Here is a 19,368-nt window from a genome sequence, read left to right on the forward strand (position 1 = left end):
GAAACATCTGAAAGACGAATTATCTAAAATCAAATTAAAATCAAATATGGAATTCCCTATACCAATTGATAATTATGATTTGATCTACAATTATTTTTCTATATCTAAATTATCAGTAATCTATAATAACGAAATTTTGATATTTGCTATTAAAATTCCTTTAGTACGAGATCAAACTTTCAACTTATATAATTTAATCCCATTGCCATCATCTTTCAATAATTCAAACATTTATTCCTTTATTGATCCTCCGTTCCCATACCTGTTGATGAGTACTACCAAGACACAATTTGGCAGATTGAAAGACTTATCTAGTTGTCAGAAACTATTCGAACGAGAATACATTTGTCACCATCCCGTCATCAAATTGACTACAGATCAGCCTGTTTGCGAAGTTGTTTTATGTATTCAACCGACTACCCAGATTTCATCTGATTTTCCGACAAAAACAATAAAATCCATCATGGAACTATGGCACCCAATTAGCACTAATCAATGGCTCTACGTGCTAACTCAGTCTACCACCGCCTCGATCAGTTGTTTCAACAGCACAGAAATCTTTGACATAAATTTGAAAGGTGTTGGAATCCTGTCTATAGGAACATCATGCAAGTGTTTTAAATTTTCCACACTTCTAATAGACACCACAAATCAGTCATCAACTTTCACCAATTTCATCCCCGAGATCAATATCACCCAAGATAACTGTTGCATCCACATCCAAGAATATCTCTCATCAAGTGAGATGGAAACGTTGAAATTGGATAATATCAACTTGGACGATCTACGACATGCCCAGCACAAACTCAAACAATTCGATGAAATACTACAGCAGAATCTCAACAAGCCATTTATCGTTCAATACTCCAAATGGTACAACATTGTATTTGGAGTCATTGTGACAAAGGTTATACTGGTATTTCTCTATTGTTGCTGTTGTCGATGCTGCGATTGTCGCTGGATTCCAATTATTGGAAGGTTTTGTCCCCGACCAACCAAACTCGCTGACATTTGTATAAATTGCCACAATTAAGTCAGTCACAGTCAGTTATACCCGCCAGCAATCCAACTCAGCGAGATGAAAAGACGAGAAAGTCCACCAAAAACACCAGTCTCGTATCAAGACGACTTAGGAGAATGCAGTAACATCAACCTTTTTCCAAGACCTCGCAGTTCTCTTCTTGTACCCAAGAAGTCTCTCAAAGTCTGAACTAGTGACAGTAGACAATTTTAGTTCAATTTTAAGTTTCACTTTTTATTTTAATTTTAGTTTGAATCTAGTTCCAACTGTTATCTCCGTGCTCAGTATCGTATTTCTCTCCCTTGAAATTATATCTGTGATCGTAAATGCCAAGCGCCAATCAGTCTGGCTTACACGTCTTACTTATGACTTCTAAACGTCGTGCACATTTTGAAGTCCAATTTCTCGAGACTATTCCTTCTACTATGATAATTTTCTGCATTGCTCATTGCTAATTTCATATTCATCTTATTATCGTCTGCGGATTTGAGGGTGCCATTCACTTTTCTATCTACTCTAATTACATTAATCTCTGTATCTCTGCAACTTGATTTTACTACTACGTTTTCTTTCAAACTGCTGCAAGGGAGTTCATTTTCTACTTACTTCCTTGGTTTACTTTCTATTTCTTTCTGCAATCCTGATACGAATTCCGCTTTCACATTATTTTCTTTCATTTTCCTTGCATACACACTTAATTCATTTTCTATCTCATTTCCACTGTATTCGTGTCCTGATTCTACTGGGTTTTCTCCTTGATTTCTAAATGGGCTGATCGTATGTCCAAGCTCTGCTTTGAGAAAAGTATTGCGTCTACCTTTCAGTCCATCTGTTTCAAGTTCTTCCCACCTAATGACAGGCAATTCTCCAGTCTTTTCATATCTACGCTGACCACTTATATCGTAACCATAGCCAGTTTCATTTCGAGGCTCTCTCTGGTACACAGTTGAAGTAGGATTTCGACCAGGTTCTGCATACAGGAAAGTACTGCGCCTATTTTCTCGTTCATCTGCTTCTAGACTTGTCCTCTCATCATCAGACGTACCTTGTCCTACCTTAAAATTCTCATTGTCATATTCCATCTTGGAGCACGACTTGCTACAGAACGTCGTTGGTTCTTCATAAACTTGATTCACATAATCTTCATTCTCATGGACAACACACGTAGAGAAAAATCCATCTTCATGAGATCGGAAAGGGTTATCACTCCTTTCTCGGCTGAGCGAACTCGGTGGTGATGACACCAAATTCATCTGGGAAATTTCTAACATATCCTTCGTGCTAGCAATCGAATATTCCTCTATACGTTTCATCCTTTTCTCTAATTTACTCATATTCTCTTGTATCTTATCAGCCTTTCTGGCTCCAAAAACTCGCGTAGATTCACTTCCTTATTTGACCTCTTGGTTCAATAAAAACATCATGTTTGTGTTCCAACACATCTTAACCCTATATCCTTACAGAAAATCCATTCCTAATAAAATATTCGTAGTAAAATCTTCTATCTGTTTGACCTCATCTGCATCATCGTGTATCCCCTGTAATGTATCAACTTTCCCTTAACATTTTGTAAGGCACATTCTTTACCGCGATAAATTTTTCTACTATCTACTATATTTGCTGAATCCAGGGCTCCAGTATCTATCAATACTTTCATATGTATCCCGTTAATCTCTATTGTTACGATATTCTTCTGAACGTCTTTGTCTGTGCACGCAGATATGGTCGTCCAACAATTCCCTAATTCTCTTCGACTTTCTCCAAGGGAAAACAGAAAGTCGGCGGAAGTTTAAAAACTTCTCTGTTGGGGTAATTCATTCGTTGCTTTAATGGGCATTTAGTTGCCCTATGTTCTGCTTCTCTGCATAAATAACATAATCACTATCTTATGAAACAATATTTTTTTGTGTGCCCTAACTTGTCACAAAACTCACATCTCGCAAGGTTATTCCTCTCTTGTCTATCTTGAACTTGTGTTCCATATTTTGTCCCATCTCGAGAATCCCTGTTGATTTGCGTGGCGTCGCTATTATTCTGTCGATATTTGTTATCCCGTCCTTCTTGCCTGTACGCCTGTACGCTACTGATTCCATGGCTTCCATTTTTCGAACAGATTTTCGAGAAGAGAGTAACGACACCTTTTATCAATATTCGAAGATTGTCATTCTGGACATTGCGCCTTAATTATCAAGAAAAGTTCTGTTTCCTATCATTCTGATAGATACTCACTTAAGGATAAATGTAAAATATAACATTTCATCTTTCTGATTCGGTAATAAGTTGCTATCCCTTTTTCTTTCCTTGAAATTCAGAGATAACACCTGTTTGAACTATTTCAATATCGGAGACTGGTTGCTTTCCTTTAATTTTTTACATGTAATTTCTCGCGTTTTATAATCAGTTTATTTTAAGATCGAAAGACTTGTCAGTTTGATTATGTTTTTTCGTCTATTTACTTCGGAATTTGTACTGGTATCAACGGAACTTCACTTTGCAATTGATTACATTTCACTGTTGTTCCTTCGCGTATTTTCACTATCACTGACGGATATAGCTTCACTTTGGCTTACCAAACTGGACGGAATTAATGAAGATTCTGTCCTCATATTTATAGTGCAAATAATGATGAAATAATGTGAACACGTGTGCGCCTACGTGACTGTCTCCGTGAGTCGCGAGATTCTGACTCCATTAATCATCGACAGCAAATTAGCGGTGACAGGTTTTATGATTATTACACCAATGCCGACAATTCTTATCTTCATCGTCGGTCGGCGAACAGAGTGGCGTTCGCTAATTGGGCTCGGAAAACGGCGCCGTTCACTTCACGTTAATTGATTAATTTAATTCTTCTCTGGGCTCACCTACTTCAAATACGATGTCTGATTTTCTGGCTCGTCACAATGAGACTCAGATTTTGTTACTTTTCTTATTGAAACAACAACTGGAAAGTAGAAAATTTCAGAACTTTTATAGTGACATTCAATATTGATTATTTATTATTTTCATTCACTCATTCATTTCAAGGTTAGGTATGCAAAACTCCATCAAAACTCTCAAGTAAACTGTATTCCTTATTTTCTTGGTATGCTCAAAGTGTCTTCTATTCCAATGTAACTCAGTTGGTCAACAATGACAAGTATTGAAAGGGGTACAGTATTTCTGAAAATTGGGTGGATATCGGATAATACTTTTCAATTTGCCAACTCTTTCACTACTCATGATTGAATGTCATATGTTTTTTCGTCTATTTACTTCGGAATTTGTACTGGTATCAACGGAACTTCACTTTGCAATTGATTACATTTCACTGTTGTTCCTTCGCGTATTTTCACTATCACTGACGGATATAGCTTCACTTTGACTTACCAAACTGGACGGAATTAATGAAGATTCTGTCCTCATATTTATAGTGCAAATAATGATGAAATAATGTGAACACGTGTGCGCCTACGTGACTGTCTCCGTGAGTCGCGAGATTCTGACTCCATTAATCATCGACAGCAAATTAGCGGTGACAGGTTTTATGATTATTACACCAATGCCGACAATTCTTATCTTCATCGTCGGTCGGCGAACAGAGTGGCGTTCGCTAATTGGGCTCGGAAAACGGCGCCGTTCACTTCACGTTAATTGATTAATTTAATTCTTCTCTGGGCTCACCTACTTCAAATACGATGTCTGATTTTCTGGCTCGTCACAATGAGACTCAGATTTTGTTACTTTTCTTATTGAAACAACAACTGGAAAGTAGAAAATTTCAGAACTTTTATAGTGACATTCAATATTGATTATTTATTATTTTCATTCACTCATTCATTTCAAGGTTAGGTATGCAAAACTCCATCAAAACTCTCAAGTAAACTGTATTCCTTATTTTCTTGGTATGCTCAAAGTGTCTTCTATTCCAATGTAACTCAGTTGGTCAACAATGACAAGTATTGAAAGGGGTACAGTATTTCTGAAAATTGGGTGGATATCGGATAATACTTTTCAATTTGCCAACTCTTTCACTACTCATGATTGAATGTCTATAAAAAACATCAAGAACTGATTCGAACCCTTGCCTTCGCAAATCAGAAGCTAATTATTCCACCTAGCCTCAAATACAACTTTTTTGCTTTGAATCAATAAAAGTGTGAGAAAACGGTATAATTACTTTTTGAAATGGCAACTGCTATAAAAATGGAATGAGACTTTCTTGTAGTGAATATTATAGTGACTAAAAATGTAATATATCGTTTTATCATATCATATATGAAACTCATCAATAGAGTGAAGAATATTGTTCAACTGACAGAAATTATTATCAGTTATTCTAGTTGTCGTGGAAAATAGTTAAATCGCCTATAGATTATTGAAGATTATACCAAATATTCATTATATTTGTGACTTCTATTGAATTGATTCTTTTAGTATGAATAGATGATAACCTTAATTCAATGTCAGTGTCAGAGGAATTTGCATTTCGCAAAACAAACATTTCATGTAGCCTTTTCATATCTCGCAACATTTTGGTTGCTTTTTCCATAATTCCATGTGTACTCAATTATTTTTTTCAATTATATCATCATTATTCATTATTATTTTCAGGCATTTGTTCTTTTGATGGTCTCATTTACGTGTGTGGAGGTTATGATGGAGCATCCTGCTTGAGTTCAATGGAGAGATTTGATCCTTTAACAGGGGTTTGGTGTAGTTGTCCTGCAATGAATACTAGAAGACGTTACTGCAGAATTGCTGTTGTAGGTAATGATTCTTCCACAATATTTCAGGAGTCATTATCAATCATGATATCCATTGTTTTTTTCATTACAGACGATTGTATATATGCCTTAGGAGGTTTTGATTCTACTAATTACCAGGCGTCCGTAGAGAGGTAGGTTTTCAATGAAATTGAGTCTTTACAACTTTGGTAATGTAACATAAAGTAAACTAACATTGGAATAAATAATGAGTATTCAATCAATATCAATACCCGCCGTATCTGTCTGAATGAAATGGAGTGAAAAACTAAATATCGAATTTTCATACGGTTTTCACCAATGGACTGAATGGTACAAGATAAATTATTACCTTTGTTTCGAGTGGATTTTTTCGATGTTACTAATGATGTTGGCTTGTGTGTGCGTGTATGTGTATTCTATACAAACTGATTTGTACAGAATACACATGAAGGATTATGCTTTTTATCGTGTATGCAATCTCTTCTTTATATTTATGAAGGATATCTTCACCGTATATGCAAATTCCAATGTCATTACCCCCTTTCCCTCCACTGTCACTCACTGACTAGATGAGCTCACAGATTGCTCATTAGTTGGAATTTCTTTTTGGTGTTCAGACATGTATGCTCTGTACAATATAGTTTATACTTGGCACATATGAGCGATAATCTGCATTACCGTGTATGCGCCTCGCCCATCTGAAGGTCGAATAATTATTATGATGTAACACACACACACCCCCAATGTCTCAGACAAAGAAAATATTCCCATGTATACATTTTCAGCTATTCACCAGGTCGAAACTAATTACGCACTAGATATATCATTCCATAGTCTCGAGTGCTCCACATAGTTTTAGAACGTTTTAGAGGGCGGAAACTCCTGCCCGTATATCATCGAGGGCACATCTATGTGTTGAACTAGAAACCGTCTTTATGGACAAGCTGATACTGGAACAAAAAATGTAGGCATATAAATATGTTCTGATACAGAAGCGAAGCCGAGTTGCTAGCGACAGACAAAATATAGAAACATGTTTTTGCATGCATTATCAAAACAAATATGAAGCTTCAGTTCCCATTGCTTTCAGTTAGTTTCAATAGAAGTATACTCTAACTTGTTATTTCAAATCATAAGTTATACACACACACCCCAACGCCACTACCGCTAAAACAGTCTACACCACTATTTACTGGCACTCAACTCCGCATCTTAAAATTATATATAATCGAGTACCGTCTGCCTAGCGGGCGGGCGAAGACAAAATGTGAATAACCAAGAGAAGTATCTTTTCTAGAAATATGTGGATTCATTTTCCAATGCCATTCCTGGATAGCTGTCCGGCAGATCTTGAATTGGAATTAATAAGGAAATGACCTCCCCTATCTAACCCTATCTAAATCGTCGAGACACGTCAATTTTTGATTTCTACAGTGTACATTTTTGTATGAATAATTCACCCCAAATTCAATTCCTCACTTGAGAAGACCAACCCTGTCGAAAAATTTAAATAGCATGATGGGGTGGTGATTGAAGAGGGGTTTTATTCTGTACTCAACCGTGCAAAGAATCACACCACAAACAGCAACTGAACTAACAAAAACTTTTTCTGTTATGTAAAATGTTCAAAATGTTCCCCGTTGACTTCCTGGCAAAAATAGAGTATATTATCAGTTTCAGTCCGGACGCTGTGCCAATTATCGCCAGTAATTCTATAATCCACGCACCCAACTCCTGAATAGAATGACACTGAGTCTCGTAGACTTAAGATTCTAGGCAACGCTAGAATCTAAAGGATCTCAATCTGGTGATTTTGGGGCCATCACACATATCATCGTCTTGACGCCCGAATCATCGTCCTGCATAAACAGTATTCAAATAATACTACTGGAGTTTTTTCCCAACACCAAATCGTTATTTTTAACATCTCGACACGTGTTTCGATCACCAAGTGATCATCTTCAAAGAGGAAGATTAAAACTCACTATTTAAATAAGTCCTCACTGCAACTGCAAAATGGTGAGAAACTCCATCTTGTTGTTAAATAATTTCAATGTCAAATTCGTCTGAACTATTTTCGACAGTTGCCACTTTCAGTGGATCTATCACTGTTTCTAGCATTTCCAAATAGAGGACACCAGTAAGATTTTCCTCAATGAATAACGGACCTATTATGTGGTCACCCAATATTGCCGCCCACACATTATCTTTTTGGGAAAACTGTCAAGAAAAAGTCAAGGGTTTTCAACTGACCACATTGTGTCTATGCACATTAAAAAATAGCCTCATCACTGGGATGAATGTGTTTAAGTTGGGATTTAGCAAAATATTTTTAGAGAAAATTTGACAATTTTTGGCTTTCTACTACTTCATCTTGTTACTAAAAATGTGGGATTTTTCTAAAAAAGGAAGGAAGCAATCAATTTCAGAAGAAGTAACTCTGTACCTAGATGTGATATCATTCACATAATTTCTACACGATATATTAAATGAAAAATGAAAATTTCACTTACATGGAACACTGTCATCCTCACTGGTAGACATCAATGTTTCGCCGTAAGACACTTGCCTTAGGGCTCTTCAGTAGTACAGTACCAATCTGGATAATGAAGTGAGTGGTCTTTTCAATCCTTCACTACATGCCGAGGGAGTTTATTGTCGCTTACACCTATTCAAGTTCGACCAAATAGATCCAGTTCGACCAAATAAATCCAGTTCCTTGACGAAGTGGATTAGTTTTGATGAGTAACTGGTGGGACTCCGCTACATTCTGAAAATCTGACCCGGTCCGCAGCGACACATGCATAAAGTTCGTGCCCTGCTACTAGGGCCTGAATTTTCTTGTGAGGTATAATTCACCCTAAGTTTGACGGACCATGATAGATTTTCTTCAATGTAGTGATAACCTGATAGACGGTAAGTCTTCGACTATTTTTGTGAAGTGGGTAGGTAAACTATCTGGAGAAGGAGCTAGAATACATCTCCTGATCATCTCTGTTACGATAGCCAATTGGATTGACGTGGGTGGTTCACGATAGTAATTCAGTCGACCGTTATGTGAAACGGTGGTTCGAACCCTATGGCAGACGATCGATTTTCAGGTTCAACGTCCAACCTGTGCTGGGAATCTCGCGTTGAAAGGTGAGGCCTTGTTAATCTTCAGCTCGCACAAGTTTCTACTTTTGAGGCTTGCCGTTTGACAGCTGGTTGAAAGGAAAACAGGTTTGAAATCTGTAAGCCAACCAAGTTGGATTATGCAAATCTGCAATCGTAACCTGTGGATCATCATCTGGAAAATCCTTGATTACTGCTGAATCATAGTAGTATAGTATGCAATTGGACACACTACACCAAGCATACTGAAGCGATTCCAGATGATTGGTTATTATCAAATGTTCAAGGTGTGAAACGTCCTTGTTATTGACCACAATAATTTTTCAAAATAATAGCATCTGTGCATCAGATGTCATAGATTCTGCTTTTCCTGCTCGTGAATTTATTGACATGTCGAGTATTGCAGAACTGAGCAGCTCTTGCTTTTGGTTCTATGTTACAGGGAGAACTCTTAGGGTTGTTTAGATGAAGCCCATCTCATCTGTAGACTCTGGGTCTGGGTTCTTCGGTTATATCACGGTCCACAAAGGTTTCATGAGTAGCTAGAGAAAAAATGTCTGTCGCGACAGAATAGTACATTATCGTGACAAAGCTTTCTATGATGAGAGCGTCTCGATGATTCCGTTAGTGACACTGAATGGGCTTACTCATACTTTTTTTCTAGAGGAATACACAAACTTCAGGATGAGACTCCATTCAGGAGGACTGCTACCAGCACGGATAGGTGTCCACGATACTTATTAAAAGTATGAAGTGATAAACTGATATTGATTCCTACTTTTCCAGGTTTGACCCAAGAGAAGGTATTTGGTGTGCAGTTCCGTCGATGTCCTCCAGAAGAAGCAGCTGCGGTGTTGCTGCTTTGAATAACCACCTTTATTGCATAGGAGGTACAGTATCAATTACAATAGATATATTCGTTATGAAATGATTTTATTTTGAAGGAAATGATGGTACGATGTGCATGTCAAGTGGTGAAAAGTTCAACATCAGGAGAAATGCTTGGGAACCTATAACCTCAATGAACAGCCGAAGGTAAGATACAGAAATGTTATCGATTAAGTACATGAGAATATTTCTCTATATGTTACCCTGCAGAAGTTGCTTATATTTCTCATAGTCGATTCACGGCTTGAAAATAATTACGAATAGTGTGTTTGTAGTTAATATATGGTTATGTGATTAACTACAACAATGTGGTTACATTATTGAGGTAAAATCAGCTAAGGCTGATATTTCATTTTGAGCGTCACAATTATGTATAAGATCTGTATCTGTATAAGTGATTGTAAGCCCACATCACTTAGGCTATATGTGACCCATTGTACATCCTCCCGTGGAGTTGTCCTCCTAGGTCATCGTCCATCCTGTCCTTTCCAGGAAGGTGGACAGGTCACTTGGAGACATCTCCTTTATATCGGTAGGTGTAGGCCAAGACTTGCCGAACACACACTCTTTCATTGATAATAACTCCGGAAACTCGCATAGGACATGCCTGACAGTCTCATCTTCCTATTCGCACATGCTGCATAGAGGTGTGTCCACTAGCCTTATATTGTGGAGGTGTTTTCTTAATTGACAGTGGCCTGTAAGAAATCCTACTGTTAAGTGTAGATTTTTCCTGGTCATCGCCAGATATTTCTTCGGCGCCAGCTTCCCAGGGTCGCCCAGGGTGATCCTGGCAAGATTGTAGGCATTGATTCCACCCCACCTCTTCAGGGATTGAACATGGGTGTGCTTCTTCGGTTTTTGAGCCGTCTGTATATATGCGTATTGCATTCGTAGCATCTTACTCTGTGTTCTGTTCTATTCGTATTTTGTAGGGTTTGTTAAACCCTACAAAACCTGGGTTCAATTGCATCACTGGTTGCTTGCAGCAGAGGTTGCGCAGTAAGCACTCCAAGTGCTTCTTGCTATAGGCTCAGCCTCAATTGACCCATTCCTACTCCGAGGTTTACACCAGTCTTGCACAATCGTAACATGGCCATTAACGTCGCAATTATTTATAAGATTTCCATGGACCTTTTCATCATTCACTATTGCCTATTACCATCTTTTCTGGAAGTAAATTACTCGAATAACAGATATAAGATGAATTGGTTAGGCTCTACTCGTATTATTCTTTTCGTGTTCAATATACATACATGTTCATGTTTATTGACCTTGAATTCGTTTACTGAAATTCACATCTTCGCACACTATATGCGGAATGCTAGACATATTCTCATGTCGGTAACTGTATTCGAATGTTCACAATACTTCGACATCATGTTTCAGATCGAAAATATGACCGATACAAATGTTTGAAACAGAGAGGGATACACGTTCTAGGGTATTCTTACCAACAATATTCGGTCGAATATTGCTTATTAATCTTGTAGTATAGATGTGAGTTGAGAATCTAGAAAAATATATGTAAAATCACTTACAGCATTCAATTTTCATATCGTCTCAGTGACACGGTATGAAACTGAACACAAAACTGAACAAATCAACTTTTTAATAGGCAGCAACTGTATATATTTTGATGGTTCTCGTCTTCCGAAGCCATTCTTGCGTTTCTTGAACTGTTGACTCCGTGGCTGAATAAAAAAAATAATATGTTTTTTTTCAGATCAACTCATGAAGTAGTAGCCATAGATAACTACATATACGCGATTGGCGGAAATGATGGTTCCTCTAGTTTGAATTCTGTAGAACAGTATGATCCAAAAAGCAATAAATGGGTTGTTGTCTCACCGATGAGTATCAGAAGAAGCTCCATCGGTGCTGCAGTATTGGAGTGTATAAATATAGAGCACGTTTTGAAACAAACGAGACATAGCAGTTGACACATGTTGACTGTTTGAAGTCTAGTCGAATGTTACTTTCTAATTGAATTAGTACTGTTTATTTCGAAAGGTTGTTGTTCCAGGCCGACTGTAGAAATTTTGTTCAGAAATATTCGATGTTCACATTCAATTGAAAAAAAAGTTTTTATTATAATGGAGATAGATATCATATATCACGAGTGACAGGTTCGAATAAACAGTGGCGTGTGGTTATCTAATTATTATTTAGGAGATTGAATAAAATCAAACAGTGGCAAAGAATGAATAACCTCCTACCTCATGAAGAGTGGTTGCAGTTGAAACATTAAAATTTCTGAACTATTATAAATGATCGCAGTCAACTCTATATTATTGTCATTCTATAGTTTTCTTCAGTTACATTGAAACAATTATCGATCAAATTGAAAACACTATAATACTGAGAAATCAGTTCCATATCTACTGAAATTCAAAATCATCCATGCGAGCTGGACTATAATAACAGTTATTAGAAACAGATTGGATTTATATTTTATGAATAAATGGTCACATGTATGATTCATACTTCTATAGCAAGTGATTTCAAACTAGTGAGGTGTTAATTAAACTTCATACCTGGATATTATTTCAATATACACAAAAATATATGGTTTGAATATTGTATTTAAACAGTCGGGCCATAATATATTCTATGTATTGATTTAGCATATATTATAATCATAGACTTCGAATATTATGGGATTACTTTAATCACTATTCATTAGTGATAGGATTCAATTCTATGTTGTTCTTAAATGTATTAGACAAAAATAGTATGATAAAAATATTCAAAGGTTTTCAAGACATGGCTATCAAAATATTATTTTGACGTGATTCTTAGAAAATATATAAACGTTTATTGCCGGGAATAGGGAGGATAAGGGAAATTTTGGCCGCCTGGGCATCCATATTTTTAACGTAAATAACACGTCAAAGTTCAATACTTATTGTAATTATGAACATGTTTAAATAGAACAGAACGAATTCTGCAAGCGGTCATATTCATAATCTCAAATATATAATCTGACACAATCTTTGTGTTCTCATTAGCCGCAAATGCTGCACTGCATCCAGAGTTTTCTGTTTTTGCCGAATTTGCCACAAATTGAAATTGTCTAAAATTCCTCCACGTTCAGTTTGAATTCAGCAAAGATAGATTGCGCAACATATGTCATCGTAAACTAATATTGGGCTGTATATATAAATATTTGATGATTACCATTAACCAAGTGGCCATCATTTCCCCTGTTTCTCCTTTTAAAGCAGGCTAAAAATAATATTGGGCATCATTATTTATGGAGGTGGCAAACTGGTTGAATATTAATCAGATCGAGTGTAACTAATTTCTTGAATCATTAAATGTATCATATTTGGTCTTTTTCAAATGTAGATGAATAATTGGTTATTTATTTACTATATGAATGGAATAATTATTTGAAGGAAGGTAAAAATTAGGAAATATGCAGTTGAGAGAAATCTTCCATCATATAATCATGATGAGTATATTGTTTTAGGACTAGAAATATTCGTTTATGTTTGAATAATATGAATAAAAAAGTTGATCAGTTATATGCTGCCCTTTTGAAATGTATAAAATAAATATCTGTGATATATATGTATTCAAAGATTTAATTCACATTTTTGCTAATAGTTGATGCTGTCGACATTGAGTACGTTGAATCTTCATAACCTTTTTAATATAATTTAAAAATGGAAAGCATTCAAAAAATATTCAGAAAATGTGAACAAGTACTTGTTAAAATAATCTGTAAACAACTGTAAACAGTTCTGATAAAGGTTTCAGATATCTAATTCAAAACTCAGAAAATAAGTTTAGAAAAGTAAAATGTTTTAATTTTATTCACATTTTGTAGCTTTGAGAGTTTTTTATGTTCATTGTGGATTTTTAGTGCTACAATCAAAGAATTTCTTGCACCTCCTCACAAATAATGTCATCAATACCTTTTTTGTTCTTTTTTTTCCGAATCAATTACAGTTCAATGAATGCACGAAAACTGGTTCCTTTAAATCAGATTTTCTTAAATTTATAATGTTTCATTTGTTCTGATATGACTCGTAAATATTCATTGATATGAGAATATTTATTTTATATACCTATATATCTGTGTGCTGCACTGCCATTTTTATACGAAGCCTTGTAGCAAATGTTCAAAAAATAAATCAATGAATGATTGTTTTTCTTTCAAATTTACAAATTCTCAGATGATAATAACACATGAAAAGCAGCCAGGATGAAAAGTTTTGAGGAATATAAAGAGAAGAGAAAATTACGAAGATGAGATATGAATTAATGGTACCAAAAAATAACTAAGTGCAAAAAGGGATCTTCTCAGAAACATTCTCAATGACGAATAAACTGAAACAGTTTTCAAACACTGGTCAAGAAACACAACTTTGAGTGCCACACACTTTCCTGGTCAGAAATGTTTTGAACAAAAATCAAAATTATTTTGGTTTCAATATTTCTTTACAGTATATTCGAGTGCATCAGTGAGAAGAGGGTCTATGCAGGGATGGCCACTAATACCCTTGGCCTTTGGTGAGTTGCGACACCACTTACCCGAGCAACTGGTGCAAAACCGGACCGGCAGCCCAGGCGCACCCGGGAAGGAGAACTCTATTCTCCCTCCGGTGCCGGCCGTGGGTCCACGGGGCTAACCACCCGGTGGACCCAACACTTGGTTCCCAGTGATCAAGGAAGGGGCCCCCACAATCGACCCGCTCGGAGGGGTCAGAGGCAAGGTGGTGGGGCCCATAACGATGATTTGCCTACTGATGACAACCCTGGCAACGACAACGGACGCTTTGAGTGGACGCATGAGCTGAGAGATAGCCTTATGCATTGCTACGAGAGTAGTCAGCCCGCGCGAAGAGGGTACATGGCGAGATTGCATGCTCTAAAGTGTGAAACCCATCCGGAGCATGCCGCCTTTTCCGCGTTTCTCCTCTCCAGCCCGTTGGCACGGCTGGAGAGGAGACTTACACCATACCACCAATGGAGACGACAATCAGAACACGCAGGGCGCTACACAGAATTAGGCCCCTGAAGCCACAAGAACTGGCTTGTTTGGATGCGGAGGTTCATAGTGTTCTAACAGAAGAGGCTGATATCTGGCAAATCAACACCGCCGTGTATAACGTCGTCCAATCGCTTTCCGAATCGGAAGGACGAAATCCCGGCCTTGCGGTTCGGAAGATTGAACGGCGTGTACACAAGATGGAGGCTAAGATCACGTCGGCGAGACAACACACGTCTCGTATCCAATGTGTGATGGACTACAGAGCGGCCAATAGGCCTTTCACGCCCGCAGTGCGGCGAATAGCCAAGGCGTGCTGTTGACCACCAAACAACATTCCCTTGATAGGATACGAATGCTAGTGGCTGCTAAGAAGTCACTAGTGAGGCGAGCGAGAAGTATCGCGGAAAATCTTAGGTTCCGCGAGAAACCTTCTCGCTTATTCCAAGAGCCTCCACGTGTTGTGGATAATCCGCCGACTGCTGATCAGGTGGAATCCTTCTGGAAGGATATCTATGAACACCCGCAGCCACTCAACTTAGACACTTCAGCCCTAGTGCAGTTCAAAGCTTTCAACAGAGAGCTTCGACAGCCTGAGCTCAATGAACTGCGCAACCTGATAACCCCGGATGACGTTCGAAGAGCCCTTGTTGGTTCCAAGAACTTTGCTGCTCCAGGCCCAGATGGGCTCAACACTTATTGGTGGAAAAAACTACCAAGTACCCACCGCCATCTGGCCAGAGTTTTCAACTTATGGCTAGACGGAGAGCAGCCGATTCCGGATTGGTTTGTCGAGGGGCAGACCGTTCTCATCCCCAATTGCCATTATCCGTTGCGCTCAGAAACACTCGAGGGTATAACTGTGGCACCCCCGGAAACCGGAGGCACAAGGTCACCCATCTGTTTTATATGGATGATCTTAAACTTTATGCCTCTGGAGAGAAGGATCTCCATCAGTCCTTGAGGGTGGTGGAAGAGTACACGCATGCTATCGGTATGAAATTCGGGATAGACAAATGTGCAATGGTTCATCTCAAAAGAGGACGATGCGGGGACTACGGAGAGGATGTGCAGCTCGTAGATGGAAGCATCCTACACCATCTGGATACCGGAGAGACGTATACTTACCTCGGGGTGGAACAACGCCACTCACAAGAGGTAACTGCAGTAAAAAACTCTCTCCGCGGCAAGTATCAGCACAAACTTCGACAGATCTGCTCATCGGAGCTGTCGGGGAAGAACAAAGTTGCTGCAACAAATATGCTTGCGTTCCAATCTTACTCTACTCGTTTGGAGTAGTGAAGTGGACTCGACGTAAGGACCCGAAAAATGATGCATCTCTATAGGAGTTTGCATCCCAAATCGTCCGTTCCAAGGTTGTACTTCCCCCGACAAAGGGAGGTCGTGGACTTTTGAGTTTGGAGTGTCTACATGACAGAATGGTACTGGATACAGCCTGTAAAGTCGTCAGGAGTTCGGATCCCCTTCTCTGCATGGTCCGTGACCATGAGAGAGCAGGAATTGGAGCATTTCTCCTTAGGGCAGCTTCTCGAGCAGCTGATGAACTCGGTATAGTTTTCGACTCTGAACGAGGTGACTACAACTCTGTCACCGAGTTGGAACCCGTTCAGCAAAAAGCTCTGATAAAAGCCGCAGAGATCACCTTACTTCTGCGGAGACACAGGGATAAGCCAATGCATGGGGTCTTCTTCAATAATATTGAAGACCTTGGCTTATCAAAGCGCCTGACGTTCGCTTTTCTCAGGTGGAGTGGGCTGAAGTCGGAAACTGAGGGGTTCATCATGGCTTGCCAGGATGGTGTCTTCAACACCTTAGTCTACCGCAGTCGCGTGATGGGTATAGAGGTTCCTGACACAAGGTGCAGAGCCTGCCGCTAGGCGCCCGAGACCCTAATGCACTTGCTATCAGCATGTCCAGCATATGCGGTCTCGGCCTATATCCATCGACATAACGCGGCTCTAAGAGTGCTATATTACCATCTACGGCACTCTTTCGGTATTGACGAGACACCGGTGTTGCCCTACGCTCCGGGGGATATTGAATCCGTTGTGGGGAACGAGAAGTGCCGAATTTATTGGAACTATTCGTTCCCCACCCTCAGGCTCATACAACCTAATAAGCCTGATGTAGTCCTTCTCGACCACTAGACCAAAACGATATTTGTCGTGGAGTTTTTAGCTCCTGGCGAGACGAATATCGTCAGAAAAGAGGAGGAAAAACGGATAAAATATCGAGATTTTCTCTTCGAACTCCGCAGACTCTATCCAGATCACTCTGTCAAGACGGTCGTTCTGATTATTGGAGTCCTTGGTGGAATGATGTCTTCTCTACTCTCGAATCTCAAAATCATACCGGCTTGCCGCACTAAGGCAGAAATCTTAGCGGCACAGATGCAGAAGGCTGTCATTCTTGGCTCACTGCGTTTGCTCAGGGCACATGATTCTCGGACCCAATGATCACTGGTTGATTATGCTGGCGTGCCCTCCCGAATGTATCGGGGCTTCGGGGGATAGGGCCTGACCAGCGCACACTACGGTGAAAAAATAATAATAATAATAATGACGTTTATTCGTGATAAAATAAAATCGATACAATAATATAAGAGTTGGGTATGAAATGAATAAACATAATAATATCCACAGAAGTATCATACATACTTGTTTGTGGAATTACAATAGAGACAGTCATGATAATATAAAATATAAAACTGAGTGTAGAATAAATATATCAATTAAAATTATACCTGATTGGTTTATATTATAATAGTATAGACATACATACATTTCAATATCTGCAGAAAACTTATATGTCTAATGAATAATGGGTATACACATATACAATATACATACATACACACACACACACACACACTCACACACATATATAAATATATATATATATATATATATATATATATATATATATATATTTGGGTGTCCCACATTTTATGTGACAGGCAATATCTGGTTTGTTGAAGGAGATACACAAAAATGTTTCATACAAAAGTTTTAGGAGTTCATGAAAGCTATATTTTGATATAATTTTTGAATATACAGAGTGTTTGGTGTAGGTGCTACAGACCAAAATTCCATTTTTTAAAATAGAACGCCCTGTATATCATTACATATTCAGATGCTAAGTTGAATTCTGATATCATTTCATGTTTGGTTTTTGGAATTCGGTTACGGCATTGTTGAGTTATTTATTGCACTTTTCCTTAAATATAAAGTTTCAAAAAAACTTATTTACTCGTACACGAATCCAGTCTATATCTTTTATTAAATTGAACTAGACTACTACTGAATACAAACCATTAGTCTCACCTCTACGATACGATATCGATATCAGTTGAATATAATATTGAAATTCTTGAGAATGTGACTAACTTGAGGGTGAATTGCTTTATATTGCACAATTTCATCAAGTAGCTTATGCTTGTTGATGCCATAGTAACAAATGTTGTTGAATTGTATCTACTTGTCAGTTCGATTCAGTGATTCTTTGCAAAACAGTAACTGTGTTCTTTGTGCGAAAACTCCAGTATGCCTTTCGCGTTTAGTCCAAGTGATTGCATTGATGTTAATAATTTTTGGGGAATGTCAGAAAAACTGCCGTCAAGCACAACGTCTATACCAAGAACGTTTTCCAGACAGACCCATTCCGTCACGAATGACTTTTTCGAGAGTTGTAGAAAAATTGCGAACTGGGTCATTTCCTTCTACTATAAAGCATCGTCATCATACGAGATCTGTTAGAACTGAAGATTTAGAGATCAATGTGTTGGATTATATTATTATTCATCCACATGTTTCTATCCGTACTCTTGCAGAAGAAGTCGGTGTGAGTAACTCTAATGTTCAGAGAATTCTGAAAGAAAATAAATACCACCCATTCAAAATTCAGCTGGAACAAGGTTTGAAACCCACGGACTTTGAACGACGACTTGAATTCATTGCTTGTATTCAGGTAATATTACATGAAAGTCCTAACATATTCAGTCAAATTTTGTGGAGCGATGAATTGCGATTCCACAATAATGGAGTTGTGAATCGACATAACAGTCACTATTGGTCTCAAGAAAATCCCCACTGGGTCCGCGAAAGTAATTTTCAAACTACTTGGGGTATTAATGTATGGTGTGGATTGTTCAATGGCCGCATCATAGGACCTTACTTTTTCAATGAAAATCTCAATGGATTGCGATATTTACATTTTCTAGAAAATGATTTGATCCAGTTGATGGAAGATATTTCCATAGCAGAACGACAGGGAATTTGGTGGCAACAAGATGGTGGTCCTCCTCACAATTCACAGGTTATTACTGAATATCTGGATAGAACGTACCCAAATAGATGGATTGGTAATAAGGGTCCAATTCGGTGGCCGGCTCGTTCCCCAGATTTACCACCGCTTGATTTTTTCCTATGGGGTTATTTGAAAAATATTGTTTTCACTACTCCCCCTTTGAATGTGGATGATCTGAAAATGAAAATTCGACTAGCGTGCATTGATATTACGCCTGATATTATAAGAGCGACTTGCACGAGAGAAGTGATTCGACGTTTCGAAGCCTGTATAATATCTAAAGGGCATCACTT

At 38.2% G+C, this 19,368-nt stretch overlaps 1 protein-coding gene across 2 annotated transcripts in view; it reads left to right on the plus strand.

Annotated features, from left to right (window-relative positions):
- The window catches only part of LOC111514419 (kelch-like protein 17), a 100,807-nt gene extending 86,902 nt beyond the window's left edge, over positions 1–13,905 (plus strand). For both annotated transcript variants that reach the window (XM_074183384.1, XM_074183385.1), the window contains 5 exons: positions 5,615–5,770; positions 5,840–5,900; positions 9,649–9,752; positions 9,807–9,897; positions 11,477–13,905. In XM_074183384.1, the coding sequence (XP_074039485.1) occupies positions 5,615–5,770; positions 5,840–5,900; positions 9,649–9,752; positions 9,807–9,897; positions 11,477–11,693 (629 nt within the window). In that variant the 3' untranslated portion in view covers positions 11,694–13,905. The remainder of the gene's footprint in view (positions 1–5,614; positions 5,771–5,839; positions 5,901–9,648; positions 9,753–9,806; positions 9,898–11,476) is intronic.
- The last annotated feature ends 5,463 nt before the right edge of the window (positions 13,906–19,368 follow it).

Source organism: Leptinotarsa decemlineata, unplaced genomic scaffold, assembly GCF_025532065.1.
Source record: "Leptinotarsa decemlineata unplaced genomic scaffold, Ldec_3_MD MMD2_tig00026340_RagTag_RagTag, whole genome shotgun sequence".
Lineage (NCBI taxonomy): Eukaryota > Metazoa > Arthropoda > Insecta > Coleoptera > Chrysomelidae > Leptinotarsa > Leptinotarsa decemlineata.